Source organism: Sceloporus undulatus, chromosome 3 (assembly GCF_019175285.1).
Source record: "Sceloporus undulatus isolate JIND9_A2432 ecotype Alabama chromosome 3, SceUnd_v1.1, whole genome shotgun sequence".
Taxonomy (NCBI): domain Eukaryota; kingdom Metazoa; phylum Chordata; class Lepidosauria; order Squamata; family Phrynosomatidae; genus Sceloporus; species Sceloporus undulatus.
The window spans coordinates 275,125,250-275,148,729 of record NC_056524.1 but is presented as its reverse complement, the minus strand read 5'-3'; the positions used below and the strand labels follow the sequence as shown (position 1 = coordinate 275,148,729).

General features: G+C 52.4%; 1 protein-coding gene across 7 annotated transcripts in view; it reads right to left on the bottom strand.

Annotated features, from left to right (window-relative positions):
• Positions 1 to 1,095: 1,095 nt before the first annotated feature.
• ACAP2 (ArfGAP with coiled-coil, ankyrin repeat and PH domains 2) overlaps positions 1,096 to 23,480 on the bottom strand; it is a 34,416-nt gene continuing 12,031 nt past the window's right edge. For 2 of the 7 annotated variants that reach the window (XM_042455982.1, XM_042455986.1), the window contains exons 5-25: positions 23,025 to 23,083; positions 21,961 to 22,144; positions 21,688 to 21,732; positions 20,802 to 20,897; positions 19,541 to 19,615; positions 16,823 to 16,935; positions 14,849 to 14,869; positions 11,939 to 11,990; positions 11,138 to 11,238; positions 10,327 to 10,432; positions 8,877 to 9,082; positions 8,676 to 8,745; positions 8,344 to 8,438; positions 7,574 to 7,755; positions 6,997 to 7,101; positions 6,573 to 6,665; positions 5,705 to 5,925; positions 5,460 to 5,569; positions 4,289 to 4,399; positions 3,703 to 3,764; positions 1,096 to 1,297 (exon numbers count right to left, since the gene is read on the bottom strand). In XM_042455982.1, the coding sequence (XP_042311916.1) occupies positions 1,194 to 1,297; positions 3,703 to 3,764; positions 4,289 to 4,399; positions 5,460 to 5,569; positions 5,705 to 5,925; positions 6,573 to 6,665; positions 6,997 to 7,101; positions 7,574 to 7,755; positions 8,344 to 8,438; positions 8,676 to 8,745; positions 8,877 to 9,082; positions 10,327 to 10,432; positions 11,138 to 11,238; positions 11,939 to 11,990; positions 14,849 to 14,869; positions 16,823 to 16,935; positions 19,541 to 19,615; positions 20,802 to 20,897; positions 21,688 to 21,732; positions 21,961 to 22,144; positions 23,025 to 23,083 (2,211 nt within the window). In that variant the 3' untranslated portion in view covers positions 1,096 to 1,193. Of the gene's footprint in view, positions 1,298 to 1,830; positions 3,765 to 4,288; positions 4,400 to 5,459; positions 5,570 to 5,704; positions 5,926 to 6,572; positions 6,687 to 6,996; positions 7,102 to 7,573; positions 7,756 to 8,343; positions 8,439 to 8,675; positions 8,746 to 8,876; positions 9,083 to 10,326; positions 10,433 to 11,137; positions 11,239 to 11,938; positions 11,991 to 14,848; positions 14,870 to 16,822; positions 16,936 to 19,540; positions 19,616 to 20,801; positions 20,898 to 21,687; positions 21,733 to 21,960; positions 22,145 to 23,024; positions 23,084 to 23,480 lie in introns of all 7 variants that reach the window. The other 5 variants (XR_006102693.1, XM_042455984.1, XM_042455985.1 and 2 more) reach the window with 5 other exon arrangements.

Here is a 23,480-nt window from a genome sequence, read left to right as displayed (position 1 = left end):
CCCCCTTATCACCATTGCACAAAGAGCTCACTCTGCCTCAAGGGGAGCCACATGTTAATTACTTTGCCCCATAAAAAATCACATTGGATGTTGAGAGGTTGGGGCATATCCAAGGGAGGGCGACCAGGTGAAAGGTCTGGAACCCATGCCTTATGAGGGACAACAGGAAGCTGGGGATGTTTAGCCTGGAGAAGAGAAGGTTAAGAGGTGATATATAGCCCTGTTTAAATACTTGAAGGGATCTCATATTGAGGAGGGAGCAAGCTTGTTTTCTGTTGCTCCAGAGAACAGGAGACAGAACAATGGATGCAAGCTGCAGGAAAAGAGAAACCACTTAAATATCTGGAAGAACTTCCTGGCAGGGGAACACACTCCTTCTTTGGCGTGTGGTGGAGGCTCTTTCCTTGGAGGTCTTTAAACAGAGGCTGGATGGCCATCTGTTCGGGGTGCATTGATTGAGCGTTCCTGCATGGCAGAAGGCGGGGGTTGGACTGGATGGCCCTTGCGGTCTCTTCCAACTCATGATTCCAGATGCACATGTATGTCACTAACAGGATACTATCCACAATTATGGGTGCAAACTGCAAGAAGAGATTCCAGCTCAACATTAGGAGGAATCTCCTGACAGTAAGGGTTGTTTGTCAGTGAAACACACTCCTTCCTCAGAGACTACAGTAGTGGGGTCTCCTTCCTTAGAGGCTTTAAACTGAGGCTGGATGGCCATCTGTCAGGGATACTTTGAGAGTTCCTGCATGGCAGATGGATTGGACTGGAGGTTCATTCTTAGGGTCCCTTCCAACCCTAGGATCCTATGAAGAGGGCAGCTGTGGGGTGGCTGGGCAAGGCCAGAAGAGGAAGAGGATGGGTTCACTGCCCAAAGAGGAAGGGTCCAAAGATGGGGAAGCCTGGTGTGGGTCCAGTCTTCCTCTGACCAAGCACAGAGGAGGAGACTCCAAGTAGCCCCAATCTGCTGCCAGTAGGAAACACTCCGGGGGGGGGGGGACAAAGGAGGACCCTCACCCCACCAACCCTGAGACCCAGCACACGCAGGACCCCATCGCCAGGGCTGGGCAAGCAGAGCGCAAACCACAGCATGGAATTAAAGCAGCTTTTATGTATAAAAAAGGGAGGGGGGCAGGAGGAAGGGGGTGGGGTGGGGGTCCCCAGAGTCTGGCTCCACACACATGGGCCCCTCATGGCTTCTGTGCCTCAGCCGGGTGAAAGCGATTCAGCTTCTCCGGGTTGTTGGAAGCCATTTGGGAGAAGTCCCGGAAGATGTCCTGGTAGGTTTCGTCTCCTGCGAAGGAAGGAAGAGGCAGTAGAGCATCAAAGGAGGACCCCTGGCTGGCTAACACTGGCCCACCCACCCATCCATCCAGTGTCCCTTCCCCTCATGGGCAAGCCAGGATGGACTAGACCTTGGCAGCGCACGTGTCTATGTTTCATGCAACATAAGTGGGGCACCTTTGCGCAACTGCACGTGTTCTTTTGCAAACCCACCCATTGCAGCCTCTGAGAACAGGGCAGAAAGCCGGCATGCAGAAAATCAAAAGTGGGGAACAGCAGCTAAATGTCTGACATCCCTCCATCTCCTGACCTTTCGCTCATACTTCCAAACTCCCAAGTGTCCCCCATTTTGAACCCAGGCATACTCCTGTGTTGCGTGTGTAGCACTTGCTGACCCATTAGGGAGAGATGCTGGGATTAAACCCAGGCCTCGATTTGGGGGGGGAGGGGCTTCCATCAAGAAAAGGCACCCCAACCCTTTTGCTGTGCACATGCCCCTCCCCTTGACCAAAGCAACTAAAAAGAAAAGAAGCCAGACTCTACCTTGAGGAGAGACCCTCACCAGCAGCCAGATAGTTGGAGAAAAGCTCAGAGTTACAAGAGAGGAATTGCAAAAGGAGTGCAAAGGAAGGAGGAGAGCAGCAGCCGGACGGACACACGCATCCAGCCCAGAAAAGACCCCCCTCCCTGGGCCCAGAAGGGCGCTGGGGGAGAAGAGGCGGCAGAGAGGGTCTTCGGCAGAGTGGCAGACCTGAGGCTTGGGGAGGGAGGGAGGGAGGGGGTTCAGTGGGTCCTTGTGGTCCTTTGGGCACTAGTAGCACCCCCCCCCATTTTGGAAGACCCCATCAGACTACAATGCTTGCCTGCCTGCCAGAACCCTCACCCCAGACCCCAGCTCAGTTTCCCTGAGGATGACCAAGGGAGGCATCCAGCCCCGTCCCTCCTCTAAAAAGTGGGGCCAGGAAGCTGCCACAAGCTTCCTAACTGTCCTATCCCTTTGGCATAGGCTGAGGCAGCTCCCAACTGCTCAGAAATGCCATGGACAGGGATGGTGCTTGGGACCAGGCTAAACTCAGCCCAACAAGGAAGCCACTAGCCAGCCAGCGACCTGCATGGCTCTGGCGGAGAAGGGCACTGCCATTGTGCTCTCCACCATTTCTAGCTATGGCCCTTCAACCACTCCCCACTCTCAGGGCTATGGACCCAGGGCCCCACAGCTACCTGAACTTTGGCTTCAGAGAGTAGGTAATCCCCCCCCCAAAAAAAACACCCCTTTTGCTATGGAGCAGACCTGAGGGACAGGGCTGAGGGGAATATACTGTACTGGTGGGTTAAATTCCAGAGCTATCTGCCCCCTCGGGGTACAATCTGGTTTATGTGCCACTAGGACAGCCAGTGAGATTGGAGGGTGCACACACACACACACACCCCACCCCAAACCCACCTGCCTCAGTTCCCTTAGCCTTGGAGGGAGGGGGGGCAAGAGGAGAAGCCTCACTCCAGAATTTGAAGGAGCAGAGCTCACTCCAGCTTCTTCAACCCCTTAGCCCTGTTTGTGGGAACCTGCCTGGTCAAACAACAGTCTAAGTGTCGCTTCACAAGGCCTGGAAAAGCAAAGAACCTGATGCCCCAGAAGGCATTCTAAATCTGAGCGTTTTGGTGGTTGGGGAGAACATTTCCAGGCAGGAACTAGGAAAAGCATGGGTTCTCCCTGACCCCTTTTCTCAAGCAAGTAAAGTGTGTGTGTGTGTCTCAGGGACTTTCACGTGCAAACGTGATTCAGGTTGAACCATTCAACTTCTCAGGGAACAAACACTGAAATTATAAGCCAGCACAGCAGAGTGCCCCTAAGGCCCTGGGGGCAGAAAGTTTCCAAATGCCCTCCCTCACTTTGGTCAAACGGGAGCCAAAGAAAAGGGGTCCTGCTACAGTATCACAAGCCACTGGCTTCCTCTGCAAACCCACCCAATTCAGGGCAGCCATAACTAGGCTGGGATCTTCAGGGCCCATCTGTTGGGCCCTCCACCCGCCGGGACTCCCATGGCACAGCTGTGTCAAACAGGCATGGGGACTGTCAACTGGGAGCAGATGGGTCAGCTGGATGAGTCCCCCTGCTCCATAGCCGACCAATGGGGAGGGGGCAAGAGATGCCTGCCCCCCCCCTTCCTGGCTCTGGTTCAGGAGCCAACTGGCTGGGGCCTCCCCTGTCCTGGGCATTCTGTCCATCAGGAGGCCCTCCCCCAGCACCCACAGCTGCCACTGCCACCACCAGCGCCTGATTGAGCGTCAGTCCCGCCACACGAGGCCAAGCCTTCCGCTTTGTCTGAAGGAACTATGCTTGGTCTAGCTGCAAGCTAATGAACTCCTGGATGCAAGTCCGGTACTGCATCTCTGTGTGGTTATTAGGGGGTTGACCTGGCTGGCCGTAGAGCCCTTCTGACTCCCGCATCTCTTCGTTCATCCTTGCCAGGCGTAACCTGTGGGGGAGAGGGGCAAAGAAGCACCACGTCAGAGAAGAGCAACAGCTGGAGCAAGAGAGATAGGAGGCACTGGGCATGGCCCACAGAATGCCCACCCTAAGCCCTACCCCCAGACTCCAGAGCACACCCACAAGCCCATATTCCTCTGGGACCCCTCGCTTTGGGGTCTGCATGGCCCAAACGCCCAAGCCCCTCCAAGCTCAGCTGAGACCAGTCCGGTTTTGCTCAGAAAAGAACAGCGCTGTGGCTCCAGTCCTGGCCGTTCTATTTGCTGCACATCCCCTAGAGAGCCCCCTGGTCAAAAAACCAAGGGCTCCACAGAGGAGCAAGGCTGGGTCAGCCCAGGAGGGGCTTTGTGGGGGAATGCCCAGCCCAGCCATGCTTTCCCTTCTGCTCCAGAATGGATGTAGGCAGAAACAGAGTGTTGCCTGAAAGACCATGGGGTGCAGGGCCCACCCCATTGCCCTCCTGCCCAAACCAACCACAATGCTTGCGTGAGGCCAAGAGCCTCGGACACTTACAGGGTCACGATGTCTGCATTGGCCGCTTCTATGGCAACACTCAGAGGGTCCTTCCCATCTTCATCTGTGGCGTGTTGGTTGGCACCCCGTTTCAAGAACAAACAGACCTGCCTGTTGAAAAGAACCACACACTGGCAACACCTTCCAGAATGGGGAAAGAGAAAAGAGCAAGAAGCTGCAAGCCTTGGCCACAAAGGAGCCAATGACAAATGCACAGCAAGGGAGGAAAAGCCCAGACGCTGCAGGGCTCAAGCTGGGCAACTGCTTGCAAGGAGGATGGGTGCTGTTGTGCAAAGTAAACCTTTTCTTGCCATACCTTAATGTAAGGCATAATTATTTTTAAGCAAATCAACATTTTTAACTGTTAATACTATTCTTAACTGTTGCACCTTTTTTAAAATTTGAAAATTCCATATTTCTGTAAGCTCTTCGTTTTCTTCATTGAATAAATTCATTGTTAGCATCAATGTTTTTTCCTTATTGATCTGTAAGCCTGAGTCTAGGTCATTACTGGTTTCACGTTTTCCACTGGATTGACTCAAGTCAGTACCAAATGGTCTGCGAAGGTTCTTAATTTATTTTAACCCCTTCTATTCTCTTATCTTCTCAAATACTATTATTTGAAACCTCTAGACCAATAAAAAATAACAGAGGTGAAAGGGAGCACCTTGCCTCCTTCCTTTTTGGATCTCCATTATTGTTGTTTTCTCACCATTCATCATCACTTTGGCACTTTGATCTTCGATCCATTTTAGAAAATGACTTCCTATGTCAATTCTTCTCACAGATAAATAGCCAGCTAACTTTATCGAATGCCTTTTTGAAATCTATGAACATCATGGCAAAATAAACCTTTTCTGATCATCCCTGGCCCATTGCTTGCTGGGGAGGTGGCTTTTTGAAGTAGGAGAGGTTCCCTTTTGCCGCTCATGGGAATCCCCTGGCAGATCCCTCCCAGTGTCTCCCTCCTTGGTTGCACCCTCTTCCCCACATCTTAAAAGCTCCTCATTGGAGAGAGCTCACAGTATGGTCAAAGGACTTCTGGATCTTCAGAATAATGCACCTTATTCTGAGCAAAGTATGCTGAATTCCCCTCATGAACAGGTAACAAGGTCCAGCTGAGAAGCAAGGGGTGGTGGTGGGAAGGGCTGGGAAAGCCAAGGCCACCTACCCGGTGTGCCCCAGGACTGTGGCATGGTGCAGGGGTCCCCTGCCATGGGCGTCCCTGAGGTTGACGTTGGCCCCGTTCTGGAGCAGGAATTCACATGTGACCAAGGAGCCCTGCAGAATAGGAAGAAAGGCAGGCAGGCAGGTGGGTAGATTCAGCGCAGGGCCCCTGGGAGGAGGCCCTTTGGACCCTGCCTCCCCCCTCCCCAGTCAGAAGGGGAGCAGTGCCCATTGACTTTGCAGGCTCACCCCAAGGACTGCCTGGATCAGAGGTGTGGACTTGTCTTCCTCAGCGTTGGCCCAGTTGACATCTGCCCCATGGGCCAGGGCTTCTGCCATGCGCGGGAGGCTCTTCTCGTAGGAGGCCCGGTACAGCTGCAGGCCTGCCAGGAAATGCTCCGAGGAGCCTGGGGAGGAAGAGCCACCGGCGGCAGGGGCAGCAGCGGTGGCTTCAGGCCACTCTCCTCGCTCTGGAATCAAAGAGGAAGTGGGTTCCCAGCAGCCCCCTTCCCCCAAGTGGGATGGTCACGCAGAGGGGAGCAGGTGGGAATTCTGACCCTGCAGTGGCCAGTTTTGAGGGTTTAGGAGGGGGGTATGCAGGTGTCAACAGCAGGCATATTTTGAGTCACAGGCCATACTCTACAGCGAAGGCCAAACTACAACTCACAATTTGCAGTTACTTTGTAAAAGTCCTCAAACTAACCATACCTTTTTATAAACCCCTGCCAAGCATATACAACTGCAGCACTCTTGAAATATGCCCATCTAGCTTCTGTTTAAAGACCTCCAAAGAGGGAAAGTCCACCACCCTCTGAGGCAGTCCATAGGCCACTGTCAAACAACTCTTACAGTAAAAAAAATCTTCCTAATGTTTGGGTGAAATCTCCTTTCTGGCAGATTGAATCCATTTGCCCACTGAAGAAAAGTATCCTCTGCCCTCAGATTCTTCTGGAAATCACCCAAACTCTGGCTGCTATTTGCCCATAAGGCTACTGTCCTGCAGTCAAGTGCAACCTGAGGCCAGGAAAGAGGGTGTCCCAAAAGGAGTGAGGAGAAATGGTCTGTCAGGTCATCCAGAGCCCCCTGGAACTGGAGTGGGCTGCCGACCTCCTCCTACCTGGCTCATACAAGGGGTTTGCTGACGGGGTGGAGGCCAGGTGCTCTCTGCTGTCCTCTGCGCTGTGCTGGACTCCACTGTCATTGCTCCGCACTGTTGCAATAAAGAGGAGCCCTTAGGAAAGCAGAAGGAGTGAGGTGGCCTTTTCAACAAACCCACAGATGGACAGACAGGCAATGAATATGAAGCTAGGGCTCCCCCTCTTCTACTTTGCCTTCAAGCGCCTGAAGAACAAGCCTTCGGTTGGCATCTCCCTCTCCCCCTCGTCCCCCTGCGTCCAAGCGATTCAAGCCAAGCAGGGAAGTCTGAGCTGCTCCTTCTCTCACAGACGGCCAAAGCAGCGCAGTCGATGGGTGGGAGCGAACAGAGATGGCCAGGGCACCACATGGTGAATCACGAGAGCGGCTCAGACAGCGGTACTTACTAATGCGCAGCTTGGAGGAGGTATCAAAGTAGGAGAAGAGCGAGTCTAGCTCATCGGGACAGAAGAGAGATTCCCGCCTGGCCTTGTCGCTACTTAAGCCAACCACTGGGGACATGCAAGTTAGCAAAGCGCAGCGCAGGAGGCAGAAGGAAGCAAGGAAGAAGAAAGGAAGAAAAGCCAGCCAGCTGGCCAGCCGGCCATCCATGAAAGAAAGGAGGAAAATAGGAAGGAAATCAGCTTGTTAGTAGGTGGCAGAGTTTCCAGAGTGAACACATGCCTCCCACTATGGGCCAGCATTAGCCCCCCCCCCCTCCCAGCTGAGCTCAGGGAAGTTCAGCGTCTCTTCCAGCACAAAGGACTCCTGTCCCACATCTCCCGAGTCCCACTTTGCCTCCAAGTGGCTGCCCAGCCTCCTAGCCCTCCAGCCCCATCGCCAAAGGTGGTGGTCACACAGAGCGTGGCAGACGCTGGCATCTCAAAGGAGACAGAAGAAGAGAGACAGAGAAAGAGAAAAGGTAGCAGGTGGGGTTCTGTGTTCTGAGTACTCATCCTCCAGAGTACAAGGGGAGGAGGCTACCTTGCAGGGTTACTGCCGCTGCTGCCGCTGCTGCCGCTGGGGTCCCCTCTGGGCTGCTCTGCCTTTTGCCCTCTTGGCTGGTCAGGAGAAGCTTCCCTCCTGGACTGGGAGAGGCAGATGGGTGCCTGGCCACAAATTTCCTTCCCACATACTTGGCCCGAATGTACTCCTCCTTCTCCTGTCTGAACACAAGAGGGAAAAGCCACGTGAACTGCTGGGGGGGGGGCCTCTGGTGTGATGCCCCTTGGCTCAACTGTGGGGGGAGAGAAGGTTTGGGACTCCCCCTTAGCAGCTGCCTCTTCCCTGGCTAGTGCCATCGCTCATGGCTAGCTGGCCCAGGAATGGCAGCAGCTCTTGTGTGTGAAATGCACCAGCAGGCAGACCCGATTTCCCCCCCCCCCCTCCAATGCACACAGCAGCTGCAGTGTGAGAGACCACAACTTCCCAAAGCAGCACTTTTGCCTTTGATGCTGCCCATCCCACAAACCTGCTGCCTCTCCTCCCGTCTTGCCAGCATGTCAGGAACAGCTGCAGGGGCTTCTCTCCACCCGTCGGGAGAAAACATGTATGGAGGGAGCAAGGCACCTGCCCCCTCCCTGCCCCCAACTCAGTCATGGAGGATCAAGAGGCCAGCAGCCATGGCGCAAAAGCAGAACTCAGTCCCTACACAGGGACTGGAGAGAGGGGTTGCATTAAAAAAGCCTTTTTAAAATGATTTTGTCTCATTTTGAGACAACCTCAGCGCAGGCAGGCAGGCAGGGAGTGATTACCTTTCACTTCCTGGCAGGGGCTTCTTGGCTCCCATGTCCTCTACGTTTGCTTCGTAGACCCTGTTTATGACGTCATTCCCCAGTTCGCACATCAGCTGCAAGGGAGGGAGGAAAGAGCAGCTGAGGGGTACTGAAGCTGGGCCTCTCCTCCTGACTCTGGGCAAAGGCACTAGCCAGCAACCCTCTTCTGTTCCAGAGATGGTGCAACAACATGTCTCTGTGTGTGTCTGCAACCTGACACCACCCATAGTGTGGGTTGGGGTGGGGATAGGGGAGAAGACAGGACCATGGCATTATTGTGACAGGTGGCTCCCCATCCCGATCCTACCTACCTTGAGCAGCTCCGGTTCCCATGAATCCAGTGTCAGGGACCTGACTTTAGAAAAATGGACACCCAGGCTCCTAGGGAGGGAGGGAGGGAGGGAGGGGGGGAGGGGGGGAGAAGAAGTTGTGAGGGAGGGGTCCCAGGACACCTCCCTGCAAAAGAGTGGCAGCCAGGCTGTCCATGTAAAGAGTGCCCCCTAGTTGCCCACCTGTGGATGCCGGAGCACTCGATGCACAGCGTGATGCCAAGGTTGATGCTAGCCCACCGGGGGTCTGCCAGGCCACAGTCGCAGCAGACAGAATTGCCCACAATGCTCTGTACTTTCTGGAGGGAGCTCTCGCCTTTCAGCAGCTTCTCTTTGGATTCGCTGCTGGATTCAGGGCTCCCCAATGAAGGGAGCGGCTTCCTCTCACCCTTTTGGAAAAACAGAAACAGGAGACAGCTGATGGCAGCCTACCTGCGCATCACAGACAAAGCCTGCCAGGGTTCAGGGCACATTTTGCCATCCTCTCCCTTTGGCTTGCACTTCTACTAGAGGCCTTTGCTCTGCCTGGCACTTTTCTGCAAGGCCTCTCCCTACTGCCTGAACTGTGGGGAAAAAAACCAAAACTGCCACCCACAACCACCATCACCACGACTGCCAGCCAGAGCCTGCTATACAGAGGGCACTGTGCCCTCAATTTGCCTGGCTCTACATACCTGGCTGGGCTTCCTCTTTCTCACCTCCATCTTTTAATTTCTGTCCAGCATTCAGCTGCAGGCATTATCCCTTCCACCCACCGCTCTGACCACATCTCTCCTGTGTTGGCATCCCTTCACTGGCTCCCCCTCCCTTTCTGCATTCAGTATAAGCTCTTGCTGTCCACATTTAAAGCCCTCCATGGGCTGGCCTCTCCTTACTTGTCAGACCTTCTTTCTCCTCACCTTCCCACTCAGACCCTCCATTCTGCTAGTCAAGGTCTGCTGTCTCAGCCCAGGATTTCCTCTGCCCCATCCCGAATTCGCCCCTTTTCACCTGCTGCCCCTCACTCCTGGAACCTTCTTTCCCCGCGAGACACAAGAGCCATCACTTCTTTAACCAGCTTCAAAACAGAGTTGAAAACCATCCTGTTCAGAGAAGCCTTCCCAGGCATTGCATAATTGTCGCTTGCTATTTGATGTTTCTTTGTCTGTTTTATTGAATCATTTCCTGTATTGCTATGTATTTTATATGTATTATCCTACTAGAGAGGCCCCTTCCCCTCCATCTTTCCCTTCTCCTTTTGTGTCGTGCCTTTTTAGATTGTAAGCCCGAGGGCAGGGATCTGTCCAATTAAAAAGATTGTATGTACAGTGCTGTGTAAATTTACAGCGCTTTATAAACAAAGGTTAATAATAATAATAATAATAATAATAATAATAATAATGATAATGATAATAATAATACCTGGTATTATCTTCATCAAAGTTCATTCAAGGCCAAAACAGACCAAAAAGGCAAGAAAGAGCTGTGGCCACATGAGGCCAAATGGGTGCTCTGGTCCCTTTCCTTTGGCCAGGAGCCCCGCGGCCACCTCTGGGGGATGGGGAGGGTGTCTTTCCAGAGGCTGCCCACCCTCTCACTTGCCTCTGAACCAAGAGAAGCCTCCTTGCTCCACAGAAAGACAGGCTCCACTCACCTCTGCCTCATCCCCTTTCTCCCGGTAAGCTGTGGCGATACTGGTCTGTACTGCCTTGATCCATGCTAGCCGTAGCTTTTCTGAGTCTGCCTGAAGGATGCAGCTTCTGCAAGAGAGAGCAGTAGGCAAACATGTGCAGAGTATCTTCCAAGACTTACTGGCACCAGGGTGAGAAAGCAGGGGAGGCCCATGGATCCAGATTTCTTGGGAACAGGCTGAACCAGCAGCTGGATTTCCATTTTTACATACAGATTGAAACCAAACTAAAGGACTGCATAGACTGACTTGAATATTCAAAGTCAGAGAATATTTTATTCTGCCAGAGTTTTCTTCTGTCATTCCATGGCAGAGCAGCCATGTCTCCAAAAGAGCCCAAAGCCACCCCACTGCCCCTGACCTGGCTCTCCACATTTGTGCCTGTGCTTTGAGGCACTTGCTCTGGCAGCCATGTTTGTGGGGACACCCAAGTGAATGAGCCTCTACCTCAACACAGCACTCTAAAGGTGGATCTCCAGCACCCCTGCCCCCAACCCAAGATAGGGCTCTCGGGTGAAGAGAGCTGGCCCCACAGCTGCTAGAACATCCCCCATTTCAGTTTTTTAAATTGTGTTTTTAATAGATATTTTAATTGTAGTATGTTTAATCCTGTTTTAAGGGGGGAATTCAGGACATAATTTTGTAAATGTGGATTTTAATGTGTTGTGAGCCGCTTTGATTGTCTTGTCACAGAAAAGCGGGATACAAATAAAAGTTTTATTTATTATTTATTACTATTCATTCATGCCTCCCTGCCTCCCTCCCACGTTCTTACTTTGTGGGGGAGACCACTTCAAAGCAGAAACGTCGCTCGATGTCCTCACAGGGCTTGACCGTGCAGAGCCGCAAGTCCTCCACCACCACCGTGGGATTATCCTGAGGGAAGGAAGGGAGAGGTAAGCAAAGGTCACAGAGAGCATCCTCTTCCAAATGAAGCATCCTCTTCCAAATCGCAGGGAAGCGGCAAGGGCCAACAAGGGACTGAGGGGGCTGGTGCAAGGTGACCCAATGGCTCAAGTGTCCCAGGTGACCATTCCCAGGAGAGGGGCTTCTCTGTGTGAGCAGCTCCAAGGCCTGCTTCCTGCAAAGGCCCCTCAGTGCCAAAACCCCAAAGGACCACCTATGGCCAAGAGTCTGCCAAAGCATAGCTTGTTTCAGACCTGCCTCTTCTTAACAGCCACCCCAGTTCTCAGTTCCCTACCAGCAAGGGAGGGCAGCATTCAGCCTGTGAGCCACTGAGGCACACCTGAACTAGATTAGGAACAGCAGCTAAATCAGGGGCTGCCCCCTCTTTGTCCTGGAAAAAGCCATGATTTTGGCCTCCAACAATTTGGGACCCATAACTTGAAAGAAAAAGGGAGGCACTGGAGTCCCTTAAAGCTTCTGGGAAGGCATTCTTTTTACTTCTTTGCACATGGAAAAGTGTAGGAGGCCGTTGTGGTAGATTTGACAAGGAGAAACAGAGCAGGGAGGGTGGGTACAAGGGTGCTGCCAGGAGGGCACTTGGGGGCCTTGCCTTCCAACTCTCCTCAGTATCATCCCCCCCACAGAATGCAGATCCTTCTCCATGACTTACCTTAAATTTTTTCTGGTAGACCAGTTGGTTATTCTGTATGGAGAACCAGCGCCTGAGCAATCAAAAGGGGCAAGGTTAACACCACACCTCTGGCAGAGCATAACGGTACACGAGGAATGGGGTGGCCTTTGCCAGAAGGACTACACTTGGGGGGCTGCTGGTCCCCTTGGGCTCCATCATCATTGCTGCCTCTTCCTATTAGGAGGAATCCCATGGGGTTACTTCTCCCTTCCCCAAAGAGGCACACTCTCCCTGCCACACTGGGGACAACCCAGGAACTACCTCGGTGACCCAGGGAAGTGAGACTGCATCACGTGGGATCTAACGGGGGGGGGGGGGGGGGGGGGGGTTGTCCCCAGACATGGCAAGGGGCAGGGAGGTTGGCTGGCCCCCGTGGGATTCCTCCCCATAGGCAGGCCATCCGCAGGCAACAGTGATGGCCATGGTGCAAATGAGGGAAGCAGCCAGGTGGCTATCAGACAGGCATTGGACTTTGTTTTCCAGAAGAGATGCCAGCCACAGCCTTTGTGCCACGGCAAAGGGGAATGCCACAGTCCACCTGCTGAACTGTGGAAAATGTTAAAGATGGCCTCACTCCCAACAAGCAAGGAGAGCTCACACATCACCTCCACACACAGATGCACAAATGCGTGTGCCTCCAAAGTGCCATGCAGGCAATCCACTTTCTGCTTTTTCCTTTCCTCTTTACAAGGGGGATTCCCAGCATTCTGGGGGAAAGTGGGACCCACTCCAAGGCCTAGGAACCATCTCTGGATCACCATCCTCCCTCCCTCTTGTCTCTCATTAACAGCCACAGGGCCCAAAGTGCCTCTCCTCTTGCCCCTCTCTTCACCTCACCTCACTCGACCTCAGCAGCCCCATTTCAAGGCAAGAGGCCCAAAAGATGCCATCTATGTCATCATAGGGAGAGTGAGGCCTGCCAATTCTATCAGGCTTGGCCTGAACTAAGAAGCAGAGCCCTCCCTCCAGTCCATCTGCCTTGCTCCAGGCCTCAGAGGGAAAGAAGAATTGCTGGACCTGATCCCCTTCCCCACCACCATTCCCTTCTCCTTTTGGGTCATGTCTTTTTAGGTCTAATTAAAAATACTAATTGTAAGCCGCTCTGAGAGCCTTTAGGGCTGAAGGGCAGGGTATAAGTACTCTAATAAATAATAAAAGGGTCACTGGTGGCAGTAGAAGGCTCAGCTGAGCCCTTTGCAACCCCATGCTTCTATGGGGATTCCTCCTTCCATCTCCCCCAGCAGTGTGGAGGCTGTTATGGCCCAGGTTATGATACCACCTCTTCCCTCTCAGGGCACAACCACCGGACAGGTGAGATCTACTGGCCTTCTCAACCACTTTTTGTCCATGCAAACTGAAGGCAGATCCATTAAGGCTGCCTATCCCCATTGACCCAGCCTGATATCACAAGACCTAAGTTTTGACATCATCTTCTTCGTATTACACATGCCCAGAGGTGAAACCATCATGCCCAAATTATCTTCCCTCTCCTCTTATGTCCACCAGGCAGACCAACAAAACGTGGGGCCATGTGGGAGTCCACAGAGCCAATGCCAGGCAGGGCTGCCAATGCCCAGAGCCAAGCCCCAGGAGCTCATCCAACCCAGTTCTGCAGACTTTTGAGTGGTGGTAGCACTGCCACTCTCCTGAGCCTGGTACCCCAGCCGGGCTCTTGAGGATTAGGATAGCAGGCTGTCCTTCTCACTAGCCACTGGAAGGCCACCACAGGGCCATAGCAGTGATACATGTGCACACACACACAAACACACTGCACCCCCATCACATCTTGCTGAGTGACCAGAGAGGTGGCTAACCCTTCAGCTTGGGGCCAAATGGCTGCCTGTGAAACAGGGAGGCAGAGCAGAGGTATTTCAGTCAAGGATCTGCACAGCGAGGGCTGCCTTTTAATTCCAAGCCAGAAAGAGCGAGAGAGAGAGAGAGAGAGCAGGGAGGGCAGTGTCTCTTCCTGAAGAGACTCAGCCCTGGCAAAAAGGAAAACGGACCCTAAGAATGCAGCCCCTTCTGCCTCCAGCACAAGGCCAAGAGAACACTTGGGAGCAGCAGCTGTTTTTGAGGAACATGATGACTGAAATAAAACACGCACACACACCCCTAGCATTTTACAGCAGGAGCTCCGTTCAAGAACAGCATAAGCTGACAAACAGTTAGTTACTTGCCCAGGTTTAATGTAGAGGCCACTGCTTTGTTTTAAAAAAGCATCTACTGCATTGGCTGCAGGCAAGAGGGAACTTGTCAGGCCACGCTGAGGAGCAGCAAGAGAGAAAAAAGCTCTCAGCCTAAAGCTGCCCAGCAGGGAAAGAAGGCAAGAGGAGGAGGAGGAGGAGGAAGGGAAGGAAAGAAGAGAAGACAGCCAGCTTCCAGACAAGGTGTCGGGAGGCAGCATGCACAAGAGCTGACAAGGAAGGCAGAGGTTCCTGGCACGTCTGCCAGCAGAGGCCAACTGCCATGGGGCCATATGAGCCCCAGCTTGGGGCGGGGGGGGGGGGGGGGGTAATGGGGCTCCAAAGTATCTTCCAGTAGAGCTCACTTCTTGTGGGAAGGGGAAATTTTGCAAAGGTTTAACCCACCCTCATCCACAAAATGGCAGCTTCCCAGTCCAGGCATCCTTCCATACACACCCGAGGATGTCTGCTGGTGGGCCACCAGGAAGCAAGTGCTGAGCACCAAGAAGAGCTACTCCCAAGTGGGATGGAGGCTTGACATGATCTGCTACAAGTCCTCAGAGTGGGGAGAGGGGAGGTGGAGGCAGTGTGTGTGGGTTGGTGGTGACTAGGTCCAGTGCATGCATGCCAGCCCAAAGAGGAAAGTGCACAAGAAGGGGGCAGAGGGGGGGGGGGGGGGAGAGAGATGCCAGAAGCTGAGTGGTACCTGATGCCATCGGGCTTTTTCCTGTCAGGTGGAGAAAAGGGGGATGGGTTAAAACATGAGCAGGAGTAAGGAGATGAAGAAATCAAACCATAAAATCAACCCCAAGCCAAATGAGCAAGATCTGCCAGCCAGCATGGAGAGAAAGCAGAGGAGAATGCAATGGGAGGAAGCAGAGGGGCCAAGCTCAGTGGGGATGCCCGCCACAGCCATGGGTCAAGGGCAATCAAGAGAAACCACAGAATCGGGAGGGAAGGCAAAGGCCAAGGCAGTCATATTTAGCTAGCTAGGGAAATCCAAGTCCCCCTCTTTGAGAGAAATTCCCAGGAAGGTTCACAGAACACAGAACACACAAGAACAACGTGAGGAAAGGTCTAAGTAGCAGCTGGGTCCACACAGCCAGGAAGAAGCTGCCAGACCGGCTCAGGCTGGATGAAAAGGCCAGGGCCAGCAGTGGGCCCCTCTGGGGCATCACCTCTGCGAAGATCCCTTCCCTGGTAGGTGCCCAAGGCCTCAGGAGCCACGCCATTCTTCCCCCCAGAAAGGTCTGCGTGCGCCATGCATCAATTATGCATAGAAATGGACCTCAGGGATCCAGGAAACACAGAAGCTCTACTACCCTTGCAGGTGTACACCCTGAAAAGCATGCACACATGCGTGCGTACCACAAGACCTCTTGCTGCCATCAGTAGTAGCTGCTGCCACAACAGGGGTGAAAGTCACTTCCTGAAGCTGGCACTGCACAAGCCTTGGCAGCGATGCCCACATCACTCAGAGAGCTCCAACATCGCACTGCGGGAATCCCCCTGAGAACAAGATGCCCACCAGGAATGCCTTTGCAGCATGGTCACCTCCCACAGCCTCTGTGCCTCCTGAAAGCCCAAGGCGGTGCATGCATATAGACACACACACCTGCAGGAGAACAAAGCCCAAGGGCCCTCAGGGACCATAGGTGTTGTTCGCCACCAGCCCCACAGCAGCACTGCAGAGCCTTCCTTGGCTCCAGGAAAGGCAGAGAGGGAGCAAATTCTGTGCTAAGTGCATCTGGGCAGGGAAAGACTTTGTGAGGAATGCTGACTCCCTTCTCTTTGCTACCAGAGCTGGGCCATGGAACAGACCACCCTTGTTATTCCCAAGTTGAACTGGGAATGAGGGTAAAGAAGAGGTCAGAGGGCAAGGAAACAGAGGAGTGGTTCAGCTGGGAAGGCAATCAGAGGGGGCATCTGTCCAGCACACAAAATGGAGAAGGATGGGGATGAGATGTCTTGAGCCCTGAGGCCAAATCTCCACAGCTACTTCCCCATGGTTTATCCAGCTTTTGCACAGGTTTAATTCCCTGTTCTGAATGCCCAAAACATTTCCCAAGGGTCAGTTACCAGTGACTAGTATACAGTAAGCAAAAAATACACCAAAAATTGTTCCCCGACCCCTTCTGTTTGCTCCTCCTCCAGAATGCAGCCCCCAAGATACCTCCCTGAAAGTGAACTTGTCCCCTGAGCCTGAAAGAAGCTCTCCACCCATTAAGAGAGGCAGGAGGCGGTTGCAGAGGCCGCCGCCAACTCAACTCTGCTGCTGCGGCCCAAGAGGCACGCTGACGCAGCCAAGGACTCTGACTTAGGCTCCTCAACACATCAACCCAGCCCTCCGCCCTCCTTCCAGAGTCACTCTTTTTCAGCCACTTGTCTCCAGAAACTCTTATCTACTGGAAACAATACAAGGAGTTTCTTTACCTATTCCACAAGTTAGCAGTCAAAAAAAGCAGCACAGACAGAAACAAAGGGGTAAGATTACCACCTACTATCTTGCAAGTGCCCGCAAGAGTTCATGGGAGCTTAGGGGCTGGCAACAGAAGGCCAGGAAGAGTGCCTCGGGGCCAGGCCCAACCAGTCCAAAGAGGGAAGAGAGAAGCCCGCCTTATGGGCCTAGCAAACCACCCCCATCCTAACTCAACACAGCTCCATGGGAAGGCAGCCTTACCTGTTCCAGGTCTTGAAGGCATTGCTGGCTCGCTTGAAGAGGTAGCCCTCCATAACGATGCCGTCTGCCCCATCCAGGTCATACTCCAGCTTGGTGTCATCACTGGAGAAATGCTGGTGGGGAAAAGAAAGGAAAGCCCTCTTTCAGTGTGCCATGTTCAGAGGGATCACAAGGGGAGGGGGTTGCGGGCCACACCAGGTGACACCCAAAAAAAAAGGGGGGGGGTGACACCACTGCTCGCCAAGCATTTCAGTTTTGGCAGAAACGGGCTGTGGCATTCATCCGTGTCTCTTTAAAATGCTGAAGAGATGGGGTGAGGTTCAATTGGAGGAGAGAGGAGAAAAACATTCTTTAGAAACATCACATTTTACTAAATTTTTACTTTAACCACATAAAACTATGCATATGTAAATATCTTTATTCTGTGCATATAATAGTGTAATTTAATTTTATGAAAGCAATACGAAGGATTTTGTATGGTGTGGTATGGGAGAAGGTCAATGGGGAGTGACACCACAAGTTACCAGACAGCCCTGTTTATGTAGGTTCTAACTTTTGTCTTTTTTCAACTTCATTTTATACTATTTAAATGAAATTATTTTGTTCTAAAAATTGTGTTGCTAAGTTTTTAACTGTTTTTACCTGTGAACCACTTTGGGTCCCACTCCAGCAGAAAGGCAGTATATAAATAAAATATATAAGAGAACTTGCCTATATTTTATGAAAAGCCCTTTGCATGCCCCAGAATCAGAGACTCTAGAATCATAGTTGGAAGAGACCGCAAGGGCCCTGATCCAGTCCAACCCCCTTCTGCCATGCAGGAACTCTCAATCATAGCATCCCCATTGACAGATGGCCATCCAGCCTCTGCTTAAAGACAGCCTCCAAGGAAGGAGACTCCACCACAATTTCCGAGGAAGAAGTGTGTTCCTCTGTCAAACAGCCCTTACTCTCAGGAAGTTCTTCTGAATGTTGAGGTGGAATCTCTTTTCCTGTAGCTTGCATCCATTGCTCCTTTGTGTCCTGTTCTCTGGAGCAGCAGAAAACAAGCTTGCTCCCTCCTCAATATGACATCCTTTCAAATATTTAAACAGGGCTATCCTATCACCTCTTAACCTTCTCTTCTCCAGGCTAAACATCCCCAGCTCCCTGAGTTGTTCCTCATAGGGCTTGGTTTCCAGACCTTTCACCATTTTAGTCACCCTCCTCTGGACACATGGCTCCAGTTTCTCAATGTCCTTTTTGAATTGTGGTGCCCAGAACTGGACCCAATATTCCAGGTGAGGCCTGACCAGAGCAGAATACAGTGGCACTATTACTTCTCTTGATCGAAACACTATACTTTTATTGATGCAGCCTAAAATTGCTCTGATGAGAAAGAGGGTGACAACAAGGCCTGTTTCTGATGCCACCCCTCAAAAGGTGTCCCCAGCTGTTACAAAGGAGGGGAAAGGCTGGTCCAAAGGAGCACCCAAAGTGGCAGAGGTGCAGTCATGCTCAGCCAGCCCCACAGAGCCCTTGGCATGCGTGTTCACACAGGGCAGGATTGTGTAGATGTGCTTCTCTGGTTCCTTCATCCCACAGAGAGTCTGCCTCTGGGATCCCCCCTAGCTCTCCCTTTGCAGACAGGGAGATTGGAAAGGGGGGTTCAAGTAGTGGCTTGCAGTCCAAGACACCAGAGAAGAAGGTTTGGGCTGGCACACAGGATAAATACTTCTTACTGAGCAACAACTGTCCCAGCTTATCCCTGGGGATGTTCTGAGCCACATTTTTGACAAGAAAGCTGGATGAGGCTGAGGCCCTAGAGAAGACCAGGTGCCCCTCAGAGGCTGCCAAGCTGGGCTGCCATCACCCCACCTCTGCGTCCTCGATGAATTGGCAGCTGGCTCCCAGAGGATCCAGTGAGGGTGTTGCTAACAAAGTTGCCATGGACAGCAGGGACCCCCTCAGCTGCTTCCCCAGCAAAGCAAGCAGGTGGATGTGTGTGTCTTCAGGAGACATACCCCCAACTGGCACTTCCATTGAGGCATCAGGTGCCAAGACAACCTCTGGGATAGTTTCCCCCACCTCACCTCTGCCAGGACTGAAACCTCCAAAGCCACATAAAGACTCGGTCCCCTTTTCCATGCTAGTCAACACCTTCACATTCTGATCGCAGTAATATCTAAGATTTTCTTTCAAGAGCTTTTCCCCCTTCAAGAGTTTGATCTAGTTTGGAAAACAACAAATGAAGGAACTACCAGTTGCCTTGTAAAACAGGCCTCTCTACAACAGTGATAGGAAAGCAGACTAGTTGGCTGGCTAGACAGCTGTCTGTCTGAGAAGAAGCAACGACCACACTTGGCAGGTGACCCTCTTGGCACTGCAGGTTCGTGTGGTGGCAACCCAATAGGGTTCCTGCAGAAATACAGGACAGAAACATGCCCTGTTTCTCTTCTCCTTGCCAAGGGCAGCTGCCCCATTCTGTGCCACACCAAAGGTCACTTCAGAAACCCATCAGACAAGAGCCAAGTTAATGTTCTAGGTGTGTGGGGGGGATCTCGTCTCCTAGGAATAAGAGATCTGTGTTCCCCATGCTTGCCCCGACCCTGCCCCTCGACACCCGGGCGGCGGATGTTCTAGCCCTTGCCTAGCCCTGGACCTGATTCCACTCTAGGGAGTGCTGAATGGACACCATGTAGAAGATGAAGAGCATGGGCAGCCTGCTACTCCCTGTACCTTCTGCTGAATTGTGGAGTGCTTCTGCTCCATCTCCTTCTTCTCCTTTGCAGCATCAGCAGCCAGGCGTTCCAGCTGAAAAAGGAAAGAGAAAGGAAAGCACGCTCCATGTTACCTGGTGCAGGAGAACAGTGAGAGCACTCTGAGATCCAAGGAGACCTGCTCTTGTGGGGTCCCTTCCATCTTCCACCTCACCCCTGCAAGGTACCCTTTCCTACGCATACATGCGCCACTTTCAGGGTCACAGACCTCAGGAGCTAGACACATGTGGGCTGGGTTAAGTGCTGCTGCCAGCTGCCTGCCTCCACTCCAGGGCACTTAGTGCCAAAGACAGCCAGTGGCAGGGCTGCTGCATCTCACCAGGATCAGGGAGGAAAAGGCTGACTCACTGTGCCTTAGCTTCTCCAGCATTAGCCTGGCTAGTTGATAGGCCAGCAAAGTGTCTGTCTACCTCTCTTTCCCACATCATCATTAGAAGCTAAGGAGCAGAATTTAGTGCCATCACAAGGCAAGAGAAAGCCAGTGCTGGCAGAGGTGGCCCCACCCTAAGTTGCCTCCTGCATCAGGACCCTCTCCCCATCGCCACTCCTACCTTTCAAGGAACATGGAGGACAGAAAGTTAACAGGATATGGGTGAGGCCTTGAGATATCCAGAAGGAAGGCTGGCCACTACTTGCCAGAGAACAAGGAGAGGAGACCAACTGGCCCAAAAGAGAGATGGAGGGAGGCAGACAGTGATGGGTGCTCTGGCAAAGGCTACGTGAACCAGCTGGCATCAGATGTCACTTTGTGCTTAAAGAGAAAGTCCTTTCCCTTCTCACACTGATGCCCTCCTTGCCTGAGCATGTTTGTCAGGGGACTGACTTAGTCCCAGGCACACAGCAACACCTAAGGCGGTGCATTTCTAGCCATCCTGCTTTCCTTAAGACCACCCAGCAGTGGCTTGTAAGGAAGGGCTAAGATGGGAGAGGCCCCTGGAGAACCTCACACACGGTTTCCATAGGGTGCATTAAAACCACCAAATCGACGCGGCCAAACAGAAGCCAAGGGGCACTAGCTCTCCCATGTCCAACTGTTGACAGTTTAATTGGCATGTAGGGCAGCAGAAATTCTGTGATCCTCATAAGCAGCCAGGCCTTCAGCACCCATTGTCTCCTCACAGACCCCAGTCTGGTAAAGCAGGGTGAAGCCATATTCCTGGGGCCAGCCTTCACCCAGCTCCAGCCCACCCACAGCACTCCTGGCACACAGTTCTCTTTACCTGACCTCCCAGGTCCTTCATGTACGGTCCAAGTTCACTGAAGAGGTCATATCCTTGATGGAAGAAGGCCAGATGGGCATACATGAAGGAGAGCATCTGGGGAGAAAGACCCAGGTGGGGAGAGGCTAGATTGAAAGGAAGAGGCCTCTGGCAGCAGGCCCTGGTGACACTAACACACACACACCGCCGGTCTCTCTGATAAAGACCTTCATCCCCCTCATCCTCCCTGCAATCCTCACAGACAGTTCCTTTCCCCCAGTACAGCCTGAGCCCCTCCACTGCTGGAAAAACTCTGGCTGAAAAGTCCATACCCACAAACCTGTAAGGAGTGTCTTAAGGCAATTCCCAACCTCACCCCCATCATTTCAGTTTTGGGGAAAAGCAGCTCAGGGGGGAGGGTTGGATGGCAGGGTGAGACAAGCCCTGGGCCCTCTGTGGCTGGAAGCCAGGCCTCTGGGCAATTTGGATAGACTCTGAGACTCAGCCTCAGAACTGCAGCTAGTCAGAAAGTAAAAACCCATGCTCAGGTGGAAGTCCGGCTTAGCCAGAGATCCTCTGTGCTGAACATGTAGACGTTTAAATGAGTCCCTTTGCACCAGGCTCACCCTCAAGGGAGCACAAGGTGGTGCACACAGTCCCCTCATTTTGCCCTAACATCAATCCTGTAAGGTAGGCTGAACAGACATGGCTGTTTGGTAAGTCTGCATAACTGGTAACAGAACTTATGTCTTGCTGGCAAGGCATCACTACATGGATGAAGTGCAAGAACAGGCTGTCCATTCTGTTGCGCAGTTGCTACCCTTAGACCCTACTGAACCCAAGCCCTTCAGATCAAACCAGCTGTCAGTTACAAAAGCGGCTTCCCATATGGGCACGAGAGACTTACCGACTTCAGGATCTCTGATCTCCTTTTTGATTGAAGAACGTTAATCTGAGGAAAGCAAACAGCCTACTTCAAATGCTGGCACAGAGAAGCAGGAAAGAGATCTGGAAGGTTCCATGGCACTGTTGCCTGGCCGACAGAAGGGCTGGGAAAGGGGAGCAGCACTGGGCACCTGGGGCAGGACAAGATGTCTCCAGTGGAGGCTGCCCTGGGCTCTCAAAGCAGCTCCGAGCTTGCCTGCCCCAAAGGCCACTGCAGATGGCCAGGCAAACTCACCTGAAGGACATAGTCCAGAGCAACGTGGCGGAAGCACTTGCGGGTGGCCGTGAGGATGTTGGCGGCTTCCTCGACCTCATGCTGCTTGTTTCTTGGAACCTGGGCGTTCTTGGCGAGAGCAGTCTCCTTCTCTTCACTGACCTTCTCAAATTGCTTCTTTGCCTCTTTAAATTTTCTAATATCTCTAGAGCATAAAGGAAATAAATTGCTACCATTGGGTCATCCTGTCTTCACTGAAGAATGCCACCATCAAAGCACTTCAGATGGAAATCTCCTTCCAATGTACTTTTGTCTATTAAAAGTACAGATGGCTTCCCTTGGGGCATTCTGTGTGTGTGTGTGTGTGTGTGTGAAAGAGAGAGAGAGAGAGAGAGAAACATACATGTGCTCAAGAAAGAACACAACATAGAGTCTACCTCTGGTACAAATTAGAGAATGCACACGAAGAGACTGTGGTCCCCATACTTTTGGGGAAATGGCCTTTGGGACATTGGGTTGACCTCCCTGTCCAGTCAGCCTCTTCTCCACGTCTTACACAAAGGGTCTTGAAGTTCATTCAACCAGGCGCAGGGAGGCAGATCCAGAAAATCTCTCCCTTTCACCCCTGCCTCTTGTCTCCTTCACTACAAACTGGAAAGCAAACAGCCACCCTCCTGCTTCTGCCACCTCTGCAAATCCTGGAATTGCCAATATCACTAGCCACTTCATTCAGGCAGCCTTCAGATACCACCAACTTTGCCAATAGGCTCCTCACCTGGGACTCCAAACTCTGGCCCTTCCTACGCCGTGACCTCCTTGAGCCAGGCCCTGGGAAGTGAAGCTTGTCTGCATGTGCTGAGAAAGGCAGCATCACTCTCTCACACCACATGGAACAGCCCCAGGAACTTGTTGCCATTTTCAGCAAACAGTGATACATTTTTGGTTCCCAGGGACATTTGGGAGTAGGTTGATGGGTGGGTGACAGGAGTGCAGGCCTTTCTGACACAACAGTCTCCAGATGGGCACATGGAAGGGTGTTACTGAGACCACCAGGCCACATGAATCAGAAGCAAAAGTGAACTTACTCTTTAACAAACATCTGTAGTTGGGCTTTAATGGATCTCTGGGTTTGGTCAAACAGGATCTGAAAGGGAAAAAACATCCAATTCAAAGCGGTCCCAGAGGTGAAGTTCCAACCTCCCCATCTCCTTCTGAGCTTGACCTTCCTCATGGCCCTTTCCAGGAGCCTCTGCCAAGGCACAGCCTCATGGAGAAAGCCCCTCCCCCCATCTTGCCCCCAAATGCAACAGAAAGGCTTTTTGCCAGAGACTCGATGCACACTAGCCCCAGCCACAATAGCCAAGGAAGTGGAAAAAACTTATTGCAGCTGTAGTTCAAGCCCTGTGGAGGGTTCAAGGTTCCCCCACCACTGCCTGATCAAGAATCCAGTAACACTTCCTTGGCAGTCTCACACAACCCCTGGTCCTCTTAATTTTCACCTTTAGATGCCCTCACCTCTTCTCCCCAAAACTCATATACAG